Raw genomic sequence first — 27,996 nt, 5'->3', positions numbered from 1 at the left:
GCGTGGTGGGCTTGAAACGAGGGGTGTTCAGGTAAATTTCTTGCATATTGCTATCTTGGAAACTGAAAACACAGGTGCACCACTGACTGATTTAAACCCTGACAACTGTCAACAGTCAGACGTTTATTGCTGTCTTGGCAACTCTTGCTCCTAAAACACACTTGGATGGGCAGCGGTGCACAATCCCAACTTTTGCATCAACAATAAACAGAACACAAAATAAAATAACACTGCTTCACAGAGTGAATGAGCAAGTCAGTTTCCTCTGCTGAGAAGTGCAAAAGTGCTACGCCGTTAAACTAGCAATCCACCAAAGTCAGAGCGCACCTGACTCTAAAAGGAAATGGCAAGTGACACAAATGCAAGTGACTGATTTGTTTCACATAATACCACAGTTAGTTCCTACCCTGTAATGTGATTGGCTGAGAGGAATTTTATGAGTGCTGTTATCAGCCGGTAATGTACTGTAACCGAAGCTCTCAATGTTTTACTCTTATACAATTATACAATTAACCTAGTGACGATGCAGCGCTTACAAACCAAATACAAACCAAATGCGATGTGATTAAAGTGCTGATATTACATGTTATATTATGAACCTCAAGTGTATTATTGCTTGATTACGCCTAAAACACGCCCATAAATAGATAAGAGAAATAGTACATGTCTTTTGTGCATTTTGAGCCGTGCAATGTGTACTTTTCCTGTCGTTATGATAGCAAAGAAAAGCCGCACTGACCTCCTGTTGAGCTGCTCCATCTGCTGGATGGAGCTGGAGCGGCGCAGGCCGTCTGGAGTGGCGGCTGTGGTGGGCCTCTGCCAGGTCGTGGTGCGGTTGATGTGGTCCACATAGAACACGCGGCCATGGCTGTCTATACGCGCCTCCCAGTCTACACACACACACACACACACACACACACACACACACACAGATGTGAAACAGAAGGAGAGTGGGGAACAGAGAGAACAGGGTGAGGTGAGGTAATGATGATAAGCAGCAGCAGCAGCAGAGAGGAGGTGATACTGATCTAATCTCTACAGCTCAGCTCAAGATATCCATATGTTCAGGTCTGTGTGTGTGTGTGTGTGTGAGGCTGTGAAAGTCTCATTCAATGTTTTAAAGGAAAAAAAATGAGTTTCTTTGATTTTACCAAATTGAAAACCTCTGGAATATAATCAAAAGGAAGATGGATGGTCACAAGCCGATAAACCAAACTGAACTGCTTGAATTTTTGCACCAGGAGTAAAGCAGCATAAAGTTATCCAAAAGCAGTGTGTAAGACTGGTGGAGGAGAACATGATGCCAAGATGCATGAAAACTGTGATTAAAAAACAGGGTTATTCCACCAAATATTGATTTCTGAACTCTTAAAACTTTATGAATATGAACTTGTTTTCTGCACCTTTTTTGTTATTTCAGACATTTCTTATTTTCTGCAAATAAATGCTCTAAATTACAATATTTTTATTTGGAATTTGGGAGAAATGTTGGCTGTAGTTTATAGAATAAAACAACAATGTTCATTTTTACTCAAACGTTTACCTAAAAATAGCAAAATCAGAGAAACTAATTCAGAAACTCTTGCTCTTTCTTTCCTGGGGCAGTCCTGATCAACGGACTGACTGACCTTTATTCCTTTATTTGAGTTGTTTTTGCCATAATCTGGATTCGAACATAACTCAAATATTCACTATTCACTGTATACCTGTAACTCTACCTCTTCACTACTTTACTTTAACTGATGCTCTCAAACACTTTATTAAGAGACAAGAAATTCAAGTAATTAACTCTTGATGAGTTCAGCACAGCTGTTAACTGAAAGCCTGAAATTCCAGGTGACTCTACCTCATAAAACTGACTGAGAAAATTAAAGCCAAGATGTGCAAAATGACTTCTACCTAAGCAGGTGGTGCTACTTTGAATAATCTAAAATATTATAAAACATATTCTGGTTTGTTCAACCCTTTTTTTTTTTTACTAAATAATCCCACATTTTCACATTATAATGCAGTTATAAGATGCTGTGGAGCTTCAGTCCAGCACTGGGACACTCACTGGGGGGCAGGGGCTCGTCGATGGTGGGGTAATGGTGTGGGTCAGGCCTCAGTGCAGGAAGCTGGCTGACTGCAGGATGGCTACATGGAAGAGGACACTCTCCTACACACACACACACACAACAAATACAGCTCATCAGATCAGGGCATAACTTTACCACTGTAAAGAGACATCAGGAGTTTACAGCAGCTCTGAACATTATTAAAAATGTTTTATTCTTTAATTCAGATCTCAGCACTTATGTGTACGAACAGGCTTTCATAAAGAATGAATGACAATCATTAAATAAATATTTTGTCGCTGGCACATCTTTTTACACTATATTAAATACTTTATGGTTAATAAAAGTAAATATAATATAACATATTATAAATATATATATAAATATAACATGTTTTTTAGATTATCAAACAAACCTATATAATAACATACAAATATAACCTGAGTACATATAAACAGCAGTTTTGAAATGATAATTTCATGAATTTACTGCAAATAAACGCATTTTTTTAAAATTAAATTTCACTAACCACCAGGCCACTACTAAAGAATCACCTAAACAGAACCTGTCTGATAAAAGGAAGCAGATCAAATATATTTCTTCATGTAGAGCTTTTTCTTTATGTAGAGCTTCTTTCTTTGTTTTTTTCTTTGTTTTTTTGTTTCTTTATGTAGAGCTTCTTTCTTTATTTAAGGCTTCCTTCTTTATTTCTTTCCATACTTAGAACTTGTTTCGTTCTCTTTCTTTCTTTGCTTAGAACTTCTTTCTTTTTATTTCTTTCTTTACTTAGAACTTCTTTCTTTTTATTTCTTTACAAAAAGCTTATTTCTTTACTTATAGATTATTTTTCTTTGTTTGTTTGTTTTGTTTCTTTACTTATTTAGAGCTTCTTTCTTTTTCTTTCTTTCTTTACTTATTTAGAGCTTTTTTCTTTTTTTGACTTTTGACTTCTTTCTTTCTCTTTATTTCTGTACTTAGTTTCTTTCTTTCTTTCTTTCTTTCTTTCTTTCTTTCTGTCTTTCTTTCTTTCTTGACTTAGAGCTTCTTTCTTTTTATTTATTTACAAAAAGCTTCTTTCTTTACTTAAAAATTCTTTCTTTTTTTCTTTCTTTACTTATTAAGAGCTTCTTTCTTTCTATTTTTCTTGACTTAGAACTTTTTTCTTTCTTGACTTAGAGCTTCTGTGATGGAAGGTGTTTATTGAAATGATTCATAATCAATGACGTGTGATGATTCATAAACAATGACGACTATTAATGATATTACTTTTTGTTCTATGCGATGATAATGTGTACTGTGACCATTCTACCCTCAGTGAGCTTTTTTGAAATGCTGAGTAAGAGTTTTCTCTATCTGGCTATGTGTATGTGTTAAGGAATGCACGTCACAGTTGTTCTACAAATTCTGGCGCCAGGGTCATCTTCCTTTCTGCTTGCAATGTTTTGAGAACCAGCCTGATATGCTCACTAAGGGATTATGTCATATCACATGTCAGAAGAAGTTGACGTGTCACAATGGTGGCACTGTGCCCATAATTGGGAAGTAAGGGATGGGAGGATCTAAAAGGTATAAAGAGAGCTTGGCACCTCTTGCAAGGCAGGAGTTCACTCTGTATTCATTACGTGTGGCTTCTCAATAAATCTTGTTACTCATTCTGATCAAGACTCAGAGACTCTGAATATTTCTTTCTTCCTGTCATTATTTTTCCACCACAATTTGGCGTCACGAACAGGATGAGCATGGTCTTGCAGTGGAGGGGGAGAGACTAGCACCTGCCGAGGACGCTCTCCAGCAAAACAGCTGGGCCCCAGAAGCAAGGGAAAATTCCACAGAATAAGGACAAGTACCGCGGGGGCAAGTGCGGCCTCTCACCCCCCATTCGCAAATCCAGGCCTCATCGACAAACATTGGTGGTGAGTGACAGGTTAACTAATTTACTCATTAAGGAAATTGAAATGTAAACAATTGTTCTTAAATTAATTTACTCCCCTCCATCCTTCCTTCAGCACTCCGCCCTGGACAGTGAATAGTTACATGACGGTGTACAAGACTAGCCTGGTCATAGCGAGGCCTTTATTGATGTATGTAAATATATCTTTGAAGTTAAAGAGAAGACTAGCCTGGTCATAGCGAGGCCTCTATTGATAGACGTGTCATTAGAGTAATAGGTCCCGGGACCGTGGGGAGGAGTGCATAAATAATACTAATAGTACAGGGTACTGATTGTGTATTAAGCAGGGATAGAAGAAGGAAGGTGAGACGTGATTATTGGGGCTAAATTACTCTGAGTCATTAAAATCGAATGAGAGAACAAAAATGGGATCCCAAGTAACTAAAGAATTGAAATTTAATCCAAAAATTCATGACGCAGCTCTTTTCAATCAAATGAGCCAAGACTATATGTGTATGTCTGTGTGTGTGTGTGTTTATGTAGTGTTGTTCAAAGGTTTGGAATCATTAGCATATTAACCCAATATACATATATTAAAGTAGGGCAGAATATTGAGCCATGCTGGAACTGTTCAATGTAACATGTTTCATTATCTTTATGGAAAATGCTGTAGAATTCTGAGGATGGCAGTTTAGTGAATATGTGAGACTGCTTCATGTTTAAATAGTAGTGATGAGTTATGTACAAATGTCCACATTGTGAAAGTCATCCCTGATTGAAACAGAAAAGAGATGAGGATTCCAGGCTTTTGATACAATGTGTGTGTGTGTGTTTCTGCGTGTGTTGAATAAAGCAGTGAGAGAGATAGACAAAACATCTCTTCTCTGCTATCTTCTATCACATTTGGTGTGTGTGTGTGTGTGTGTCTGTGCGTGTGTGTAAGTGTGTATGTTTCTAACATTTGTCTAACTCTGATATTCTGTAAGCGAATCTAATGATGAATATAATGTGTGTGTGGCTGTGTCAGAATCGCTCCCTATTCCAGAAATAGTGCACTATATAGTGTAAAACCATTTTTGCAGTACTGTTTAAAACCGCAGCAGTACATTCTGTTCCCTATATAGTTCACTATGAAAAACCTAATGCATCACAAAATTTAGAAATTCCAAAATATACTATAATGCAATGCAGTGCTGTTGTATTAGACGTCCTCAGAGCAGGACAAACATGGTTTATTGTTTGGTTGTTCCATAATTCGTTTAGTAAATAGAAAATGCTACATAGTGAAAGAGTTAATGAGTGAGCCATTCTGAACACAGCTTCTGTCTTCATGTGGTTTAGGCCTTTTCTATTATTATTCTTTTTTATTGAGACTGATTTCAGCTCAGTCTCAGCTGAATGAGATTTAAAGAATACACATATCTAATTTCTCTAGTGGTTCTCATGTATCTCAGTCTATGCTGATCTTTTGATTCTCTTAATGAGGATGGTAGATTTTAGAAACCAGTAAGGAAAGATCTTACTTTCTTTGGAAAGCTTTAATTTGACAAACTTAATATTGTATCTATTACGAGCTGCAGTGAATTGGGTCTCTCTTTCTGACTTTTAAACAAGGAGACATCAGATGTTTAAAAAAAAAAAAAAAAAAAAAAAAAAAAAAAAAAATGGAGCTTTTTGTTTTGCTTTCCATATGTTTTCTATTTCTCGCAATGAAGAACTTGCTTGCATATTCTTGGCTATATTTTGAGTCCCCATCAGAGCACAACAATATAATGTTAATGTTTATACAGTTTAGAAATATCAAGCATCGTTTGGCTGGAAATAATTTTTGTTTTAGTTATTTCATGAGGCTAAACAATTTTTAACCATGTTAGAATTCCTTTCAGGATTTCTTTTTTATTATTATTTTTTTCTTTTAAAGTTTTTTTTTGGAGGGATTTTTTCTCTTTTGACTGATTGTTGCTCAGTGCTGTTTTCTGGGTGTTTGAGAAGGCGGGGGTGGTGCTCATCACAGGAGTTTTGACCCTCAGAGACAGGGTCCTCTGCAACAGTACTGTGAACATCATCTGAACCAGAGCACTTCATTAGGAGAGTCTCAGATGAGAGACTGTGTTTGGTCCAGCTGTCGGTCGATGGCTGGACTGCGTCTTCACCGGACCTGCTGTGATTGAAATGTTACAGCACTGGTCCAGGAAACTGGTTTCAGATCTGGAAGAACTGAGCGATCAGAGACCGCTTCAGACAGCACCTGCTCAACCATCAACACCACCCACCCCCAGCAGCCAATCAGCCCAGTGGATTCACCCCTCAGCCTGAGCCAGCAACAGAGACGTGAGACCAGATTTTTTATTTTTATGCCTGTTTACTTTTTTCCATTAAAAGGAGTGATTTTATTTAATTTTTGATGTTTATGCCTCATGTAGAAAATGTTTGGTTAAACTTTAAATCTGGTGGTGACTCAAATTATGACTGTTTTACCTTTATTTTTAAGAGAAAAAAAAAGGGAGGTTTTAGCTTTTTTGGTTTCTCTTTTAAATAGTGTTTCTCATCAAAAACTTTGATGAATTAAAAATAATATCTAGTTCAGGGAAAAATCTTTAATTTCATTGTAAACAGTAGCCAAACATGGTTGCTGGGCAGATTAATACATTAAAGGCCTATCACACATTGGCCCTCAATTTTCACTGGAAAGTTTTTTTTTTTTTTTAGGTTTACATTATGTAATTTATGTTGCCTAATGACTATGATTTGTATAAAACATTTTTAATAACAATCATCTCCATTAAGGCTTATGTAAGGGAAGTTGTTTACTGGCTTTTGACAAAATTAATACATATAAACTCAGATGTAGTTGTAACTAGCTAAAGTAACCAAGCATGCTGGCTTAAATAAAAATCAACCATTTAAAATCTTATTAATACATCAATGTAGACTATCAACTACAAAAAGAGCTTTGCTTGCTCCAAAGGTTTTTTAAAAATATATATATAGGGTAAGATAGAAATCTTTCTCTTATATGTGCATTAATATTAATGCTAAATTAATTCAATATATATAATAATAACTAGCTTGCTAAACCACCAGCTAACAGTCTTGCAACTTTGCCAAACAAGTGAAACTTAAATATGTTTTTATTTTTTGCAATTAATTTACAGGTAGCACAGTTCGCAAAATATATATTGGAACTGAACAAGGAAAATAAATATTAGGCCAATAACTTCAAACAGGACCACTGCAGCTCATAGCTTCAAAATCACTGTCATAGGAACTAGTTAGTCTAAACTTAGGTGGACCATGCCTACAACAGCTTGTGGACACAACTCCACACACATTTAAATTCTAACATCAGCCAAATGTTTTTAGACTCAAGTTAACAGATGGAAAATAAGTTTACGAAGGATATAGAGGAAATGCACTGACTGCATCATACTCATCAGTGTTTTGGAAGAACTGAACTCTCTACTTAATAACTAAAATAAAAAGGGGGTGTTTTATGCTCTTTGTGTGTTCGCCCTCAAATAACAGCACTAATCAGACTAAATATTCTGAACAATGCTTTAAGGATTTCTGAGTATGTGTAAAGTTGAGGATTGTTTGTCTACAGATTGGCATTAAGAATTTTGGCACATAACAAACTATTTTAAAATAAATAAAACTAAGATTAATCTGAAGTGCACAAATAAGTTTTAGATGTGCTTCAAAGGAAGAACTGGGTGATCCCTGATGGATATAAACTGATAGAGAGTTACAAATCTTTGGTGCATAAATACAGAATGCAACGCTAAATGTTCTCAACAAATGAGCTGGAATTGTCGATCTGTCAGGAGTCCTGATATATACTTAGCTGCTAAGCAGTTAAGAGATTTTTACACTTTTTACACTAAATGAATATTAAAATCCAATCTAAATAATCTTCTCTCTTTTTTATGTGTGTGAGTTAGAACTGTAGCTGCAGCATTTTGACCACAATGTAATTTGTAAATTGTAGAGAATAATAATTGTAATCCAGAGAATAATGCATTACAATAGTCTAATCAAAACAAAGGTGTAGATCAGCTTCTCAGCATCTAGTGTAAGAAAATGTCTAATTAATGTATAAAAAATATATACATTATTGTGGTTGAAGATTAAATTAGACAATGTGAAAGGTTAAAAGAAAATATGAAGGCATTTGATAAATAAATGTTGAGACTATGTATTCTATAGTCTAGAGCGAAAACAGTGACAATGTTGAAAAACATTGACTTGATTTTAACACTTTTAAACTTCATGTTGTAATTCTGGAAAAAAAAAAAAAAGAGAAAGTTAATGTAGTAAAATTTGTTTATGAATCTTCTCAGATCCATGGTGGGCATGACGAGGCAGGGAGAGTCCGGCGTGGGGACTGGTGTGCAATAGGCCCCAGCATGTCCACAGCTGAGATGAAGAAACACTTGTTCTCATACTCTGTATGCGGACACTTGTCATTACTCCCGGGGCTTCTTAGGCGTTATGTAGACCATCATGGAATCTTGGATGATTCCATTTGGTCTAGAAGGGGGGAGTGAAGGGTGTGATTGGAGATAACCACACCTTCACACTCTTATTCTTAAATGTTTTATACATTTATATATACAGTTATTATTTTTACTGTTCACATTATAATTCACTTAATAACCTTATGATCTCTGCTCTCTTTTTAACTGTCACTATGACAAGGCTTTGGAGGTTGTTTTTTTTTTTTTTTTTACTTTTTTCAGGAATCAGGAAGGTCAGAGTGTTTTCATCAACAGTGAGAGCTGTGAGGAGAATGTGACCCTGAGTGGCAGAGAAGCTTCACTGCTGTTCTGCTGTTCTGGGACCAATGCATATGAACTAGGAGACAACAAGTTATCTGAGTGAAGTGCTGGAAACCTCTCCTCAGATAGCCAGAAGATCTTTACATCCACTCTTTTCCTCTGTCTCATCTTCTCACAGACTTTAGGACACTTAAGGACTGTCTGCTGTGTTCATGAAGGACACAGTGCTGAACAACATCATGATAAGAATCTGTTGCTCAGACAGGCTGGAGCTAATCACGTCATTAAAACTGGACAACATGCTGTTAACTGGACTCTGCTGACGTAATCATATTGATAAGTTCTGTACAATCACATGTCATTTGCAAAATGTATAACTGCTTGGATGAAGTATGAGGAATTCTCTCTGGCCCTCGACTGGCTTTAGTTTATTTCTTTCTTTCTTTCTCTCTCTCTCTCTCTCTCTCTCTCTCTCTCTCTCTCTCTCTCTCTCTCTCTCTCTCTCTCTCTCTCTCTCTCTCTCTCTCGCGCGCGCGAATGTGTTGACCTATCGAGATTTTATTTGTTGATGTACTTTTACTCTTTTCTAATATATATATCTATTAATTTTTGTTCCGCCATATGCAGAAGAAAGGCCAGTTTCCTGCAAGTTACAGTAGATACAATAGAGTTAGATACTGCATTTGGGCTAGACCGTTTGTTTAATGAAGGTAAAGAAAATTAGCTGTAAAAAGAAAATTTTCATTATTGATTCAGAATCAAAGGGGGGAGTGTGATGGAAGGTGTTTATTGAAATGATTCATAATCAATGACGTGTGATGATTCATAAACAATGACGACTATTAATGATATTACTTTTTGTTCTATGCGATGATAATGTGTACTGTGACCATTCTACCCTCAGTGAGCTTTTTTGAAATGCTGAGTAAGAGTTTTCTCTATCTGGCTATGTGTATGTGTTAAGGAATGCACGTCACAGTTGTTCTACAAATTCTGGCGCCAGGGTCATCTTCCTTTCTGCTTGCAATGTTTTGAGAACCAGCCTGATATGCTCACTAAGGGATTATGTCATATCACATGTCAGAAGAAGTTGACGTGTCACAATGGTGGCACTGTGCCCATAATTGGGAAGTAAGGGATGGGAGGATCTAAAAGGTATAAAGAGAGCTTGGCACCTCTTGCAAGGCAGGAGTTCACTCTGTATTCATTACGTGTGGCTTCTCAATAAATCTTGTTACTCATTCTGATCAAGACTCAGAGACTCTGAATATTTCTTTCTTCCTGTCATTATTTTTCCACCACACTTCTTTCTTTCTTTCTGTCTTTCTTTTTTTACTTAGAGCTTCTTCCTTTCTCTTTATTTATTTACTTAGAGCTTATTTCTTTCTTTCTGTCTTTCTTTCTTTCTTTCTTTACTTAGAGCTTCTTTCTTTTTATTTCTTTACAAAAAGCTTCTTTCTTTACTTAAAGATTCTTTCTTTTTCCTTTCTTTTTTCTTTCTTTACTTATTTAGAGCTTCTTTCTTTTTCTTTCTTTCTTTACTTAGAGCTTTTTTCTTTCTTGACTTAGTTTCTTTTTTTCTCTTTCTTTCCTTACTTAGAGCTTCTTTCTTTCTTTTTATTTCTTTACTTAGAGCTTCTTTCTTTCTTTCTTTCTTTCTTTCTTTCTTTCTTTCTTTCTTTTTTTCTGTCTTTCTTTACTTGGAGCTTCTTTCTTTTTATTTCTTTACAAAAAGCTTCTTTCTTTACTTAAAAATTCCTTCTTTTTTTCTTTCTTTCTGTTTCTTTCTTTACTTAGAACTTTTTTCTTTCTTGACTTAGAGCTTCTTTCTTTCTCTTTCTTTCTTTACTTAAGCTTCTTTCTTTCTTTCTTTACTTAGAGCTTCTTTCTTTCGTTCTTTCGTTAAATTTCTATTAAAAAGCATAAGTAAGAGGAAGAACAAGTTAATTTGTATGAATCTCATAACATTAATATTACAAATATTAATATTAATTAAAATTAATATTTGCTGAATAATTAACACAAATAAACACTGGCTCCTACTCACTCCTGTTACTGGTTCCAGCCACCGGAGACTCTCCATTACCTACGATGGCGTGGGGACTCTGGACCTGGGCGTCTGTCGCCTCCTCCCACTGGGGGTCACCCTCCCCCGGTTCTCCACACTCCGCCCCCTGGCCTAGCTCCGCCTCCAGTCCGAGGACCCCGTTCATCACGTCGGTCTCGTCCTCCTCCTCCTGCGAGGAGAAGACGGTGCTCTCGGAGCGACGGGCGCTGTCCAGAGACGCCGCCCGCATGGGTGCCATGCCCCTCTGGATCATGTGACTGCAGCAGGGCACCGGGCTGAGGTCGCCCTCGCTCTCACCAGGTGACCTCTGACCTTCCGCCTGACCGTCGCCCCCCGGCGGCCGACCCTCGCCGTCCAGCATCTGGATGAGGTCGGAGAGTCGCTGGTGGGAGCGGCTGCGGGGGAGGGTCCGGCGAGGGTGGGGCATTCCGTCGGGGGTGAGGGGGTGGGGCTCTAGCATTATAGCAGCTTCCTCGTCTTCATCTTCATCGTCATTTTCATTTGCATTGTTCACATTCTCATGATCCTCCTCTTCCTCCGGACCCCTCGGCTCCTCAGTCTGATCCAGCACCTCCTCGTTTCCTGCAGGCTCCTCAGCCGACTGCTGCTGATTGGACGGGAGGCTGTGGAGCAGGTGGTGGATGCGGATGTAGTGGGAACGTGGCGTTTCCGGTTCCCCGCACGCCGAGGCTATAACCGTCTCCAACTCGGAAACAGGAAGTGAACACGGTCGGTTTTTCCTCCGCGGCGTCGTTCTGACCCGGAGCGGGCATCCGTCATCAAGCTCCGCCTCCTCACCATCTGCTGAAAGTCTGTCTTCAGAAGAGGACAGCTGAGGTTCAGATTCCACTGCTGTTTCACTTTCCATATCCTCCACTACAGCAGGGGGCGCTGGAGCGGTTTCAGCAGAATTGCTAACAGCTGATGCGCTAGCGACGACTTCTCTATTAACCTCAGGCCGGCCAGATTCTTCATTTTCTTGAGCAGCATCTCCGAGCTCCATCTCGGTCACTGTGTGAAGAAATAAAGCATAAAAATAATGAATAACGAGAAAATGTACGAAAAATTTCAAAATTCTAAGTAAAACTGGAATTGATTAGATAATACTGGAGTTTCATTTCATATTATATGCAATAATATTGCCAATTTTTTTACATGATGAATAAACTGTATGACGTGATAATAATGATATTCTTAACAGTTTATATGTATGCAATTGTTTTGTTTTGCGGCAGATTTTTGGTTATTTTTTTCTTACATTACTTTATTTTTGTTAGTTTTTCTGTTTACAAAATTGACAAACGTTTGTAAAAATTTTGGCATCTCCGAGCTTCATCTCGATCACTGTGCAAAGATATAAAGCATAAAAATAACAAATAATGAGAATAATAAATATGGCAAAACTGAATTGGTTAGTTAGTAGTGGTGTGACATATCATATTGGCATTTTTTTACATGATTAATAAACTGTATAATGTTTTAAAGTGCTGACAGTTAATATGCATTTTATTTTGTTACGTGATTATTTTTTTTACAAGATCAGAAAAGTATAATTTTGATGACTTTGATGAAAATCTATATTTTGTCATATAGCCCAAAATTAAAGCCATTATTGTAAAAATAATCCGACATATAGTGATATTATTTTAGGGCCATATCACCTCAAGTTATTCCTAATTAATAGAATTCCATTTTCTCTATTATTAATTAATGAATAAAAAATGTTGAATTAATTTACACTGTCATGGCAAAAGTCATGAGACAGAAACTAGTATTGTGTACTGTGACTTATGCCATGTAAGATGCAAGCTCAGGAATGATACTGACTTGCAGGATATGTGTCTGTTCGCATGGACAATTCTAGACAGATGCTGCCGGTAACAATCATTACAACCTACTGCCCTGTCCACTGTGGGCGGTAATGGAAATGTCACGTCCCATCTGATAACAAGATAGCTTACCATATGTTACCAGGTGTTTAATTTCCTTTTATACACATTTTATGCCAGTTTGTAAATTAATCAGATGGTGCTCCAGGCATACAACCATGCATCTGCTCACCTCCACCATCCTGCTGCAGCTCTGGACCATTACCCTCAAACACCTCCTCCTCCTCCTCCTCCTCCTCATTGGTCTCCCCAGCAACAGGCTCCGCCTCCTCCACCCCCTGATTCTCAGTCCGGCTCTCCTCCAGGTCTGAGGGCCCCATCCCTGTCTCCACGTCCATGGGCGCTGCCGCAGTGGACGCGTCCCCGTCCAGAGGCAGCTCAGGAGCTCCCTGGTCCAGGCTCATGGCGTCCTCGGCCTGGGCCAGACCGGGACGCTCCTCCGCCTCCAGCGCCTCCTGCTCAGGCTCCTCAGGGACCGTGGAGCACTCGGGCTCTGTGCTCTGGGACATGTCCTCGTCATCTACAGGACATACAATACAATCAGAATTATTAAACCAGGATAATAATTAATAATATAATATAATAATTCATATTAATAATTTTACCTTATATACTAAGGTAAACGCATAATTAGATTGCAATACTGAGGTAAGTTCATGATTGGAATAGCACTACTGAAGTAAAATTAAGATTTAGGAAATAAGAATTAAGAAATGCAGAGGTAAGTTCATAATCAGAATCGCAATACTGAGGTAAATTTATAGTAATAATAATAATAATAATAATAATAATTTTAATACAAATAGTATTACCTATATAGCACCACTGAGATGAATTCATAATTAGAATAGCACTACTGAGGTAAATTCATGATAAGAATAGCACTACTGAGGTAAATACATAATTAAAAAAGCACTGCTGAGTTAAATTCCTTATTAGAATAGCACTACTGAGATAAATTCATGTTTAGAATAGCACCACTGAGGTAAATGTATAATTTAGAATAGCAGTACTGAGGTAAGTTCATGATTGGAATAGCACTACTGAGGTAAATTCATGATTAGAAATTCACTGCTGAAGTAAATTGAGGTAAATTTCTCTCTGATACTACTAATAAATATTGCTTTTGATATTTTATACGGTAAAATTTATTGAAGTGTAAATTGATTATGTACTACAGTATGTGTCAGTGTGAACAGACCTGGGTGGATGGAGGAGGTGATCTCAAATCTGAACTGTAGCTGCCCGCTAACATGCTCTGTCGGTAGCCGCCGACCCAAAGTGTAGCTCACCACTCTGTCCCTGCAGAAAGAAACCAGTTTTTTTTACAACATGCAATATGTGCACTATATGGACAAAAGTAATGGGACAGCTGCTAATTCACTGTTTTCCTCCAAAATCAAGGGTATTAGTTTAATCTGTTTTTGTTGGAGTAAATGTCTTTTTGCAGCTTATCTGCATGCACTAAATATTCTGCACTTCAGTGTTTTGATCATTTTTTTTGCTACATTAGACTTTGGACCCTAACTTATACTCTGCGCAAAGGCACTTCACAATGCTCATCGCTATCTTACACCTCGCCAACAGTTTTTTAAAAATAGCAACAGTGCTTGTGAATATATCTATGACGATCAGAAGGGTTGTCTGAAAGTGAGGTGTGTTGAGGTAACAACCACTTATCAATGCCATAGCAACCACAACAGATACCATAGCAACACCTTAGCAACCACCAGAGATACCACAGCAACACCTTAGCAACCACTCAACAACCACTTAGCAATGCCATAGCAACCACCAAGGATACCATAACAACACCTAAGCAACCACCTAACAACCATGTACCAAACACCATAGCAACCACCATGAATACCATAGCAACACCTTAGAAACCACCTAGCATCACCTTAGCAAACACCTACCAACACCATAGCCACCACCACAGGTACCATATAAACATAGTAGCAACCACCTAGCAACCCCTTGGCAATGTCATAGCAGCCACCATGAATACCATAGCAACGCTTTACAAACCACCTAGCAACACCTTGGCAACCACCACGGATACCATAGCAACAAATTATCAACCACATTGAAAACACTTGGAATTTTCTAGAGTATTGCTATCTTAGCAATGGAAAACACAGGTGCGCCACTCACTGATTTGAACCCTGACAACAGTCACACTGACACACCCTAAATCAAGCAGCTCAGTATGCGTTAGACGGCACAGATCGCTAAAATAGGTGTCACGTGGGTCAGACGTGAGGTAGACGTACGCAGATGCTCAAGTTAATTTTATTAACTAAGTGGTTAAACTTACATGAGTCCATGTCCATGTGGGACAGGAATTAACATCAAAAGTTAATTCAGCAGAACACAAAGCAAGATAAAAAAGAAGTCTAAACACAACAATAATGGTCGGCACCGGTAACTAACAACTGAGAGGCTAAGACAAGAAAGGAGTCAAAAATACAAAACGGATTGTTAACAAAGGCAAAAAACGAGGGCAAGGAGGAACAGAAACAGGGGGGTATTTATACAAACAGGACCAGGTGTGAGCAATCAGAAGCTTGGCGAGTTTGATCACCAGAGTCTGGAAGGTCTAGTGTTAGTGCATGCTGGGAATTTGAGTTTTTAGCATATGTATCAGAGTGCATAGCAGGCAGACCGACAACATCAGGAATGACAATAATATGTCCCTTTATTTTGCTGCAATTAATTTGAATTAATGCAATATTTTTCATTGCTTTTGTCATATTGGCAAGAATATTATCTCAAAAATACCCTGAAAGATTGTGATATTATTTTATATGGTCCAACCGTTCCTCATACTGTATTCAGACGCAGATTAGGACTGCAGATTATGAGTGTAGTGTACAGCACATGCAGAACATACCCGATAGCATGCTTCTCCAGTAATCTCTGCACAGGCATGGACAGTTTACCCAGGAAGCGCTTTATGATGGGCCGGCTCTTCGCAAATTTATCCTTCACTTCAATCTCCAGCACGTCAGTGGGCAGAGACACGAAATTAAACCGCTGTGGAGAGAGAGAGAGAGAGAGAGAGAGAGAGAGAAACAATAAGATCACAGATTATTTACGGGCAGAAACATTATATCATGATATTTATTTTTTTCTCGTTCTGTTTGATTCGTGTTTTGTATTTTACTGTTTTATATTTGTATTTCCTGACTGAGTGGGTAAGAGGCTTCCAGGGCCGCTGCTGGAATGACTCTGTATCTCATCTCGATTTTTCCACTTTTATACTACGCTGTAAACTCAAACATACAATGAAATACATTTTTTTATGTTTATATATTTGTCGTTTTATTTCCATCCCTCATTCCTCCCATTGACTTCCATTAATTTCCCCCCCATATCAAATCCCACTCATCCTTTAGTCCATGCACTCTTCCATAGGAAGCTATGATCCACAGCCATACTGACCTGCACTCCTCTATTTGTCGTTTTTTATCCCTCGTTCTTTCATTCAGTTCCATGCATTTTCACATACGCTCAAAACATAAGAGTTTATGTGTCTGACCACCGAGCAGCCACTAAGCAATGCTATAGAAACCACCATGGATGCTATAGGAACACCTTAGCATCCACCTAGCAACCACTTAGCAACATCATAGCAACCACCACAAATACCATAGCAACACCTATGCAACCACTTAGTAATGCCATAACAACCACCATGCATACCATAGCAAGACCTTAGCAAACCACCTAGCAACACCATAGCAACCACCACAGATACCATATCAGCATCTTAGTAACCACTTAACAACCACTAAGCAACACCATAGCAGCCACCATGAATAGTATAGGAACCCCTTAGCAATGCCATAGCAACCACCACAGATACTATAGCATCACCTTAGAAACCACTAAGCAACACCAAAGCAACCACCACAGATACCATAGCAGCCATCACAGATACCAAAGTATCACATTAGAAACCACATAGCAACAACTTAGCAATCACTTAACAACACCTTAGCAACCACCACATATACCATTGCAGCACCTTAGCAACCACTTAGCAACACCATAGCAACCACCACAGATACCATAGCATAACCTTAGAAACCACCTAGCGACACCTTAGAAACCACCACTGATACCACTGCAACACCTTCGCAACCACACTGCAACCACTTAAATACCATAGCAACACCATATCAACCACTTCGGAACAGTATAGCGACCATCATACCATGAGGACATAAACTATAAATAGTTTTACAAAACAAAGACTTGAATTTTCTATTGACTGATTTTTACATCATTCCAGATCTATCTAAAAGTTTTTTTATTCATTAAAATAATAATTTAATCAGGCAAAGAGCCATAATGCCTTTAAAAAGTTATCAGAAATTCAGAAATATTATAATTCTATCATCCAGTCTCTTGTAGAACATAATTTAAGAGCACAGGTAAGTACCCTACAGTGTCTTTATAAGAGATTAGCTTGAAGATGATTGGATGTATTAAAAGCTGTTTTTAGGTTGATAAGCCCCGCCCCCTTCCCCAGGTGGGCTCTCTGTGTTGCTCTCCATGGTGATGAAGGCTCTGAGATGTTGTGACACCGAACATGAAGCACAGTAACCTGCACGTCCTTGATGTTCAGCATAAACACACACACACACACACACACACTCTGGCATATGGCCAATGCTCCGTCAGTCACTGCAGGAGCTTGAGCACTCCGGGAGACCTGACAACAACAGCGAGCGAGTGAGTAGGGAAGAGGAGAGGATGAGCGAGGGAGAACAAATGTGAGATATGATCCTGATGCCAGAGAAAGAGAGAGAAAGAGAGAGAAATAAAAGGAGAGAGGGGGAGGAAATGCATTATTGAAAGTGAAAGACTGAGAATAGAACATGAAGTGAGTTTATGACTCCTCATCTTAGCATGAGGATGCCTGAATATATAAATGTGTGTATGTGTGTGCGCACATCTCAGTTTTTATTGATTTGTTTTTTTAGTTTATTTCTCAGTTTAGGTCTTAGGTTATATTTTGGTTTATATCTCAGACTATTTCTCACCTTATTAACTCTTGGTTAATATCTTGGTTTATATTGTTTTGAATTTCAGTTTTTTTATCTGTTTATATACGGGTGCATATTGTTTTTTTTCAGTTTCTTTATCTGTTTGTAAACTGGGTTATATATATATATATATATATATATATATATATATATATATATATATATATATATATATATATATATATATATATATATATATATATATATATATATTGTTTATTTCTCTGTTTATATCTTGGTTTATTTTCAGTTTAATTTTCAGTTTATATACTGGGTTTATATTGGTTTATTTTCAGCTTATTTTTCGGTTTATATGTTGGTTTATATTGGTTTATCTCTCGGTTTATTTCTTGGTTTAATTTGGTTAATTTTTAGTTTATTTCCCACTTTACATATGGGTTTATATTGGTTTATTTTCTGTTCATTTCCCAGTTTATATACATGTTTATATTGGTTTATTTTCAGTTTATTTCTCGGTTTATATGTTGGTTCATATTGGTTTATTTCTCAGTTTATATCTTGGTTTATATTGGTTTATATTTTGGTTTATATTCATTTATTTCTTAGTTTATATCTTGGTTTATATTCATTTATTTCTTAGTTTATATCTTGGTTATATATTGGTTTATTTCTTGGTTTATATTGGTTTATTTCTCAGTTTATATCTTGTATATTTCTCGGTTTATGTCTTGGTTTATAGTGGTTGATTTTCAGTTTATTTCTCGGTTTTTATCTTGGTTTCTATTGGTTTATGTTTTTGGTTTATATCTTGGTTTATATTGGGTTATTTCTCAGTTTATATTGGTTAATTTCTCAGTTTGTATCTTGGTTTATTTCTCTGTTTATTTCTCAGTTTATATCTTGGTATATATTGCTTTATTTCTCGATTTATATCTTGGTTTAAATTGCTTTATTTTCAATTTATTTATCTGCTTATATCCTGGTTTATATTACTATATTTTTAGGTTATTTTCTTGGTTTATATTGTTTTCTCTTGCATTATAGTTTAGTAGTTATAATGTATTGTTTCTCAATCCCTTTCCTTGCCCTCTGAGACTACACTACCCAGCATGCATCTCTGTGGTCCCCTGGGTCTCTTTACAAGGGAATCGCTGCCATAAACACCAGCAGCGCCCCTCCACTTAGTGAGCCTATAGGGTTCAGTTCCCATGGCAACCCAACCCCAGTCTCCTCCTTTGTGGGAAGAGGAGGTCACATGACCCTCCTGCTTCAGCTCCTGACCGAGCATTAACCGAGACGGACGGACAATGTGTTCAATTACATCATTACAGTGCAGCTGTAAAACACAGACAGCCAATCAGCAGCCCTCATTTCACAATGATGGAATTGATTACAGTTGATTACAATTGATTATAATATTAATCACTTCTTTGTTTACATTTTGGTTTAAATCAGTATCTAATTTGATTAATTTATAAACTGGTTTATGTGTGGTTTTAACTTAATTTCAGTTTATATCTCAGTTTATATCTCAGTTTCTGTCTCGGTTTATACCTTGATTTAAATCAGTTTATATCTTGGTTTATATATTGGTTTATTTCTCAGTTTAATCTCATGTTATATCTTGATTTGTATCAGTTTATATCTTGGTTTATCTCAGTTTTTTTTCTCAGCCTATGTCTTGTTTATATCTTGGTATATATGTTGGTTTATATCTTGTTAATATCTCAGTTTATATCTCAGTTCATCTCTCATGTTATATCTTGATTTGTATCAGTTTATAACTTGTATTATCTGTATTATCTCACTGTATTATATTACAGGTTATATATTTCGATTTATATCAGTTTATATCTCAGATTATATCTTGATTAGTAAAAATGTATTTGGTAGTTTATTGCTTAGCTCATATAACGGTTTATTACTCAGTTATTACTTGGTTTATATATCAGTTTATATCTTGATTTCTATTAGTTTAGATCTTATTAATTTCTCAATTTATATCTCGATTTATATATATAGCTTTATATTTGTTTGTTTTTAGGTCTATGTATGTAGCAGTTTACATCTCAGTTCATATCTTGATTTGCATCAGTTTCTGTCTGGGTTTATATTTCAATTTATATTGGTTTATATCTTGACTTATATCTTGGGTTATATTGGCTCATATATAGGTTATATAGAGGTTTATATTGGTTTTTAGGCAAATTTCTATGTTTTTTCTCTTTTTGCATGTTTATATCTCGGCTTACGTCTCAGTTCATATCTTGATTTGCATCGGTTTATATCTGGGTTCATATTTCAATTTATATCGGTTTATGTCTTTACTTACATCTTATCTTACATAATCAGTCAACTTACCAACTGATTTTCGTAATGATAAATAATTTAAGGTCGCTTTCAGGGCATTCAGGATCAACAGGTTCAGCTTGTAGCTGCTGTCTGTATCCTATAACTGTGGACATTATTATATTCAAATCAGGTCAGAATTGTTTTAGAATAACTGAATTGAGTTGAATCAAAACAGTGAATAATTTCCAAAAGAATCACAACCCAACCTGAATCTTTTTCTAAGATTTACACCAATAATTAACACTGAAATGCATGTAGAGTGTGTGCACGCAAGTGTGTATTTACAGGGGTTGGATAATGAAACTGAAACACCTGGTTTAGACCACAATACTTTATTGTGGTGACGGACAGTTCTGGTGGAAACAGGAAAGTTGAGGTGTGAACATCCCTTTCAGACAGCTTCCTCTTACAGCGTCCACAGTTAATCCTGTTGGATGTGGTTGGTTCTTCTTGGTGGTATGCTGACATTACCCTGGATACCGTGGCTCTTGATGCATCACAAAGACTTGCTGTCTTGGTCACAGATGCTCCAGCAAGACGTGAACCAACAATTCAATTTGTCCTCTTTTGAACTCTGGTATGTCACCCATAATGTTGTGTGCATTGCAATATTTAGAGCAGAACTGTGCTCTTACCCTGCTAATTGAACCTTCACACTCTGCTCTTACTGGTGCAATGAGCAATTAATGAAGATTGGCCACCAGGCTGCTCCCACACTAAAATGACAGGTGTTTCAGTTTCATTGTCCAACCCCTGTATGTGTGTGAGACTCCAAGATAACGAGCAGATGGACAGAAGAAAGGATGAGCCGAGTGTGAGTGAGGACAGTCTCCAAGTCAAACACTCCAAGCCAATAAGCCATTCCATTCTTCCCCACAATAAAAAGACGAAAAGGAAATTGCCCTCCCCTCCATTCACTCATCTCTCTTTCTCTCTCTCTCTCTCTCTCTCTCTCTCTCTCTGTCTCTCCACATCTTGACCTACTTTCCCTCCCCCCCTGCAGTGTGATCGCCAGCCACGGGTGTTTGACTCGCTCACGTGACGACTGCCTCTGATCTAACGCTGCCTGAGAGGCAGAGCATCATCCATCACACAAGCCTTAAAAAAAAAGAAAGACATCCCATAATGTAGAGCAGGGGTCGGCAATAGGCGACCCGTGGGCCAGATGTGTCTCGCAAGCGTGAAACATCTGGCCTGTGAGGCTGTTTGAGCTATAATGAACGATAATGAAAAAAAAAAATACATAAATAAAATGCTTCTCTGGTGAGCTTTTGTTTACATTCCTCCCAGGTCTCACTTTTGCGCTCGGCGGGACTTTAGTTTCCACCCGTTCTCGTTTTTTCCGCCTGTTCTTGGGCTCCCTATCTCCTTATAAGGGTGTTTTTTTTTCTGGCTGTGTCCCAATTCACTAGTGACAACACTTAAAATTAGTTGATATTTACTCTCAAACATCTGGCCTGTGAGGCTGTTTGAGCTATCATGATTGATAATAAAAAAAAAATACATAAATAAAATGCTTCTCTGGTGAGCTTTTGTTTACATGCCTCCCCTGGCGTTTTTTTCTGGCTGTGTCCCAATTCACTAGTGACAACACTTAAAATGAGTTGATATTTACTCTCAGGGAATTTATTCCAAAAAACAGAATTTGCTAAGTACCTACCAACTTACTGATCTACCTATTGACCAACAAACATACCTACCTACCCATCTACTGATCAGCCAACCTAACGAGCGATCACCCACACTTACCAACCTACCAACTGACCAATTAACCACCTGGACACCTGTCTGCCCAACCTATCTACCAACCAACCTACATACTGACCAAACACCCTTATCCCATCAGCTACAGTACGACATTAAAAACAGCATTTCTAGAAGGATCTTCACATACATTTTCATACTGTGGGTATAAAACAGACAGGGTGCACACTGAGGGTCTTGGTGGGGGTGGGGAATCAGTGCATGCAGTCTGGAGTCTTGGTAGATGTTTTTGGGTTAGTGGAGCACGGCTGGTTACTGGTTTTGAGGTTAGTGGAACACTGCATGCTTTTGATGGATGAATTACCATCCAAAAATAGGTTATACCTGAATATGAAAACAATATTCAGAGAATTATGTGAAAAAATATTAAAAATGAATGTAATTACTTGGGGTGGAAGAGAAATTGTATTATTTACAGTACATTAAATAAGGGTTCTCCACAATAGTTCAAATGGTTACAATCATCAAAAAAAGGCAAATATTCCCTTTTTGCTCACAGTGTACATAATTAAAATATTTGAGCTATTAAATTCACTCAATAATATATTATTAATTATTAATGGCGACTGTATCGTCTTCAAGTCAGAAGAATATTAACTGTATATAAATCCTGTAGTTTATAAGGGTAAAATAGCATCGCTAACAGGAACTATGTTGGGTGAATAAGGGAATGTGTGTGGTGCTAGTCAGGCTCAGCATGCGATCTGTATTTTGCATTTATATTGCAAATTATAACCCAACGAATATCTCGTATTTTCATACCGGCTTTGAAGTAGAACCAAAATTCACCCACAGGGGCCACAGTGCGTTATAGATCAAAACATAAGGAACGTGTGGATGCTGAATAATGCACAAACCGGAGAGTGCGATATGAACAAAGGCAGATCAGGGGGGCCGCGGGTTAATATATGCACACAAATATGAAGAAAACACATGAGATGAGCTACTGTTGAACTTGCAGTGCAGTGTTTACTGTTGATGGAATTCTGAATTCAATCTAATAGCATACTTTATGTGTGCTTGCATGTTAAATATGTGTTATATTTGTGTTATTTATACATTTGGGGTGGGGAATATGGGAATAAAGTAATATCATAATAACTTCAGAGTAATTTTGCAATAAGGATATTATTGGAGATATCACAAAAAAATAAAATAAATTAAAAAAATCAAAAATAAACTATTGCAACAAAATAAACATAAAAATTGTATTTAGTATAAATATAAGAGTTTCATATCTTCAGCAAAAACTGAAAAAAAAATCCTATCCATTTGTCTATTTCATAAAAAGTTACTTCAAAGACTAAAAATACAATTAATGCAACAACAAAAATCTACCACAAAATTAAAGTGCAGCATGTTTAGTGCATGCATATAAACTACAAACAAACAAATTAAAGTAAATACAGTAAAAATCAAGCAAACAAACGAATAAAAAAATAATTCTCAAGAATAATGCAAAATCAGATTTTTCCAATCAGATTTGTTGCCGTATTATTGTGCACAATATGATCTGGCACATCCTTTAGTTTTATATATAGATCATAGGTTTCTTTTTATTTAGCAACCTCATACCAAACATGTGGAAAACCATAGCAACCACCTAGGAACCCCACAGCAACTACCTGATACATCATATAGCACCTGCTTTGCAACTTCGTAGAAACCACCAGGGACAATGCAGAAATCACTTAGCAACAGCATAGCAAGCACCTAGCATCCACTGGAATCACCTCATTAACCACCTAGCTCTAACTGCATAGCCACCACCAGAGACAACAAAGAAATCACTTAGCAACAGCATAGCAAACACATACAATAGCATCCACTGGGCTTACCTCATCAACCACCTAGCTCTAACTGCATAGCAACCACCAGAGACAACACAGAAATCACTTAGCAACAACATAGCAAACACCTACAGTAGCATCCACTGGGCTTATCTCATCAACCACCCAGCTCTAACTGCATAGCAACCACCAGAGACAACACAGAAATCACTTAGCAACAGCATAGCAGCCCCCTAGCTCTACTTAACATAAGTTTAGCGAGTCTGAGTTGTGTGTTTGTGGGTGTGATTTTGTGAGTTGGCCCCACCTCTCTCTGCCAGACGGGGTTGATGGTGTTGCAGACGATGCCGGATCGTTTCTCCTGGCCGTGGTGGGGTAGCGCTGGGAAGATGCTGTGCTTGCCTGGGTGGATGGCGATCTTCAGGTAAGGGTCAGGGTTAAAGAACATGCCCTTCTTCAGCCCTGTAGCCTGGAAATCTGATCACACACACAAACACGGAAGATGAGCATCTGAAGAGGGTCAGGAAAACGATTTTCAGAACACAATATTTTTTATTATCTCCCATTGCACGAATATGAACATGTTTAATCCATTGTGGAATACACTCAGAATAATAAGCACAGATCGCATGATAATTCACAAAATTTCAGTGGATTTGATATTTAAATGCCTAACAGCTTTTAAATGCCTTATATTCCGTTTCTTTAGCAATCAAGTGAATCAAAACCCTATAAACTATGACTCGCTATCGATCCATTGACCCCTGTATTGAGTATTGAGTTCAGGCATTTAGGGGCCTTAAAAAAAGCATTATTCCATTAATTTCTGACGTTTTATTCACTGGGATTCTGTATTATATGTTCAGTGTTTTGTCTAAGTCTTTGTTCTGTAAAGCTGATTTGTGACAACATCAGTGATAAAAATTGCTCTATAAATAAATTTGATTTGATTTGAATTTGATTTGATTTTAGGTTATTGTTGTGGTATAATTGCAGTATCGTATAATTTAGATATTTAGGCACTATAAGACGCACCGGATTATAAGGCGCACTAGTAAGGAACAGGGATGTCACCATGTTTCCCTTCTTATTCGATCAAAAACAAGTGCTGGATGTTAAACTACACATATTTTTCTCCTGAAAACTGTTTATTTGGGTGTTTAAAACATTTCCATTTATTTACTGTAACCTTAGATTTCCAGATTTACTGGAGCATTAGTATTAGCCGCTACCCGCTAGCTCTTAGTGGCTAATGCCACCCGACAGCACTATGCTACCATGCTACCATACTACCATGAGTGTTCCAGTGCGTATCCACTGGCACTTTTTGTCCAACGCATGTGTGGGCATGATCGTGACGTTTTCGAAATTCAAATAAATCAACAGATGTAGTCAATAATTAAGATAATTTAAGATTTTTATTTTTTAATAAACCTCACTGTGATCTATAGTTCTATACATCCATATTCCACCATTGTCAGCTTCTCTTCTGTGGTTAAAAGGCGCCTGTTCTGTGTGTGTGTGAGGCTCGTATGTTTGTGGCATCACAGGCTGCTGTTCCCCGATTGGCTGGACGCAGCACGGCCGCTGGATTAATTTGAATATATTTGAGCTCTGCTGAACTCTTTTGCCTGAGGGCGGGGCTGCGCTCAACTCAAGGCAACCCAGCATGCACCGCGTCTTGCAGCGTCTCTCTCTGTCTAATTCAGGGGTGTTCAAACTTTTTTTGCTGGGGGCCAGAAGGAGAAATATATTTAAAGTCACGGGCCACACTCTGTAATAAAACAAATAATGAAATATACCACTTTAAAAAATACATTTTCCTGATTACTTTCATTTACACATCATTTTACTTGACTTACTATCTTTATCTTTGACAGTGTTGTGTAAACTAAGATTTTTCAAATTGATGTTTCATTTCATGATGTTTCTTAATATTAAACTCCTTAATTACGGCAAATTTTAGACTCATTGGCCTGTTTTTCTGCGCTATAAGTGCGCACTCTCTCCGCTTTTAGACTCTTTGGCCCATTTTTCTGCGCTATAAGTGCGCATTCTCTCTGCTTTTAGACTCTTTGGCCCGTTTTTCTGCGCTATAAGTGCGCACTCTCTCCGCTTTTAGACTCTTTGGCCCGTTTTTCTGCGCTATAAGTGCGCACTCTCTCCGCTTTTAGACTCTTTGGCCCGTTTTTCTGCGCTATCAGTGCTCACTCTCTCCGCTTTTAGACTCTTGGCCCGTTTTTCTGCGCTACAACTGCGTACTCTCTCCGCTTTTAGACTCTTTCGCCTGTTTTTTTGCGCAACAACTTCACTCTCGCCACTTTTAGACTCTCTGGCCCGTTTCTGACACCTAGCGTTCAAACTTTAAATCTCACATTATAAAAACCTGCTTAACAGCGGGTATTTCTAAAATACCTCGCGGGCCGCTCTAAAAAAGGAAACAGGCCACAAATGGCCGGCGGGCCGTAGTTTGGACACCCCTGGTCTAATTAAAATGAATAGGATGCGTCGGGGCTTAAATGCTTGTGTATGCGCATCGTTCCGGTAAGCCAGGGCGCTATCAGTTAGCGGTTCGTCCCAAGTAGCTTGTTTTAACACAGTAAACATGAAGACTACAGTCTGATAATGCTCACCTCTAAATGGCTAAAGACCTAGCGCTTGGTGCGGTTAGCAGCTAATGCTAATGCTCCTCGAGCTGTGCTAGCCAGGGTTAGCGGCAGGCTACAGGCCGATAATACTCACCTCTAAACGGTAAAAGAGCTAGCACTTAGCACGGTTAGTGGCTAAAGCTAATGCTGCTCCAGTCTTGGTGCTGGAGAACTAAACTAAACTGAAACTCCTATATAACGCTGTACTTCAGCAGAGTGTCTTTACTGCTCGCTAATACCTGACGGGTAAAATGCATACATAAGGAACACCAGATTAAAAGACACACTGATGGTTTTTGGGAAAATTGAAGGATTTTAAGTGCACCTTATAGTATAGCGTGGTCTCTCTGCTGCTGCTGCTGTGTACAGTGTTTACAGCAGTGTGTGTGCTGTGATGCTGTGCTGCTGTGTATCGTGGGGGGGTGGGTCGCACCGCTGCGTGTTGCAGCTTGTAGGTATCGGCTCGGGTTGAAGATGAGCAGGGTGATCAATAGCGACGCCCCCTCAGGAGACGCTAAAAATAGACGCTGACTGAAAACTTATCAAGCTTAATTATCGTCTGCTAATTGGAGAGCGTGGCAACCATGGTAGTTGCTACGGCAACAGACACACATGCATGTACAGTACAGCAGCATTCACACACTTACACACACATGTACACACACACACACACCTGAGAGCGAGAAGCTGATGAGTCTTCTGCTGCCCTGACTCTGAGGCACGTCGTCCACGGCAACCGGCTTAAACACCTGAGGGGGCGAGAAAGAGAAAGAGAGAGAGACTTAGACAGATGTGCAAATGCACACAAACAGCTCGTCTGGTCCCTGAAGAGAAGTACTGCAAATAGAATAGGACTCTCTTGACAGCAGAGGTACACTAGTGCATCTCAAAAAATGTGAATATCATTAAAAAGTTACTGTATTTCAGTAATTCAGTTCAAAATGTGAAACTCATATATTATATAGATGTATTAAACACAGAGTGTACTTTAGTCTATTTTAAACATTAATTTATTTTATTGTTTATGGCTTACAGCCAATAAAAAAAAAATCATTATCTCTGCCTAGTCCTGCTGGAAAATGAAATCTGCATCTCTATAAAAGTTGTCAGTAGCAGAGGGAAGCGTAAAGTGCTGTAAGATTTTGTGGGAAAACAAAACTGCACTGACTTTAGACTTGATAATAAAACACAGTGGATCAACACCAGCAGATGACATGTCTCTCCAAACCATCACTGATTGGTGGAAACTTCACACTAGACCTCGAGCAGTTTGGACTGTGTGTCTCTCCACTCTTCCTCCAGACTCTGATTTCTCCCTTGATTTATAAATGAAATGTAAAATTTACTGATGATCAGTGATGGTTTGGAGAGTCATGTCTGTCATCTGCTGGCGTTGATCCACTGTGTTTTATTATCAAGTCCAAAGTCAGTGCAGTTTTGTTTTCCCACAAAATCATCAAATTACAGCACTTCATGCTTCCCTCTGCTACTGACAACTTTTATGGAGATGCGGATTTCATTTTCCAGCAGGACTTGGCACACGGCCCACACTGCTGAAAGTACCAATTGGCCTTAAATAATATTCAAATTTTCTGAGACACTGATTTTTGATTTTCTTTTTTCATTGTCTGTAAGCCATAATCATCAACAACAAAAGAAATAAACACTTAAAATAGATCACTCTATTTGTAATAAATCTATATAATATATGAGTTTAACATTTTCAACCCAGTTTCACACC

The 27,996-nt window shown here is 38.0% G+C and overlaps 1 protein-coding gene across 2 annotated transcripts in view; it reads right to left on the bottom strand.

Moving 5' to 3' along the window:
- Positions 1-27,996, bottom strand: part of hecw1b (HECT, C2 and WW domain containing E3 ubiquitin protein ligase 1b) — a 295,654-nt gene that overhangs the window by 229,555 nt on the left and 38,103 nt on the right. For both annotated transcript variants that reach the window (XR_007438544.1, XM_022678700.2), the window contains exons 5-12: positions 26,929-27,004; positions 23,915-24,084; positions 15,580-15,722; positions 13,885-13,985; positions 12,856-13,203; positions 10,774-11,805; positions 2,057-2,158; positions 740-890 (exon numbers count right to left, since the gene is read on the bottom strand). Coding sequence is in view for 1 of the 2 variants with exons in the window: in XM_022678700.2 (XP_022534421.2) it covers positions 740-890; positions 2,057-2,158; positions 10,774-11,805; positions 12,856-13,203; positions 13,885-13,985; positions 15,580-15,722; positions 23,915-24,084; positions 26,929-27,004 (2,123 nt within the window). In the remaining variant the exon portion in view is untranslated. The remainder of the gene's footprint in view (positions 1-739; positions 891-2,056; positions 2,159-10,773; positions 11,806-12,855; positions 13,204-13,884; positions 13,986-15,579; positions 15,723-23,914; positions 24,085-26,928; positions 27,005-27,996) is intronic.

The sequence above is a fragment of the Astyanax mexicanus genome, chromosome 4 (genome assembly GCF_023375975.1).
Source record: "Astyanax mexicanus isolate ESR-SI-001 chromosome 4, AstMex3_surface, whole genome shotgun sequence".
Lineage (NCBI taxonomy): Eukaryota > Metazoa > Chordata > Actinopteri > Characiformes > Acestrorhamphidae > Astyanax > Astyanax mexicanus.
Note: the sequence above shows the minus strand (reverse complement) of the source record. Positions and strands in the feature narration are given on the sequence as shown.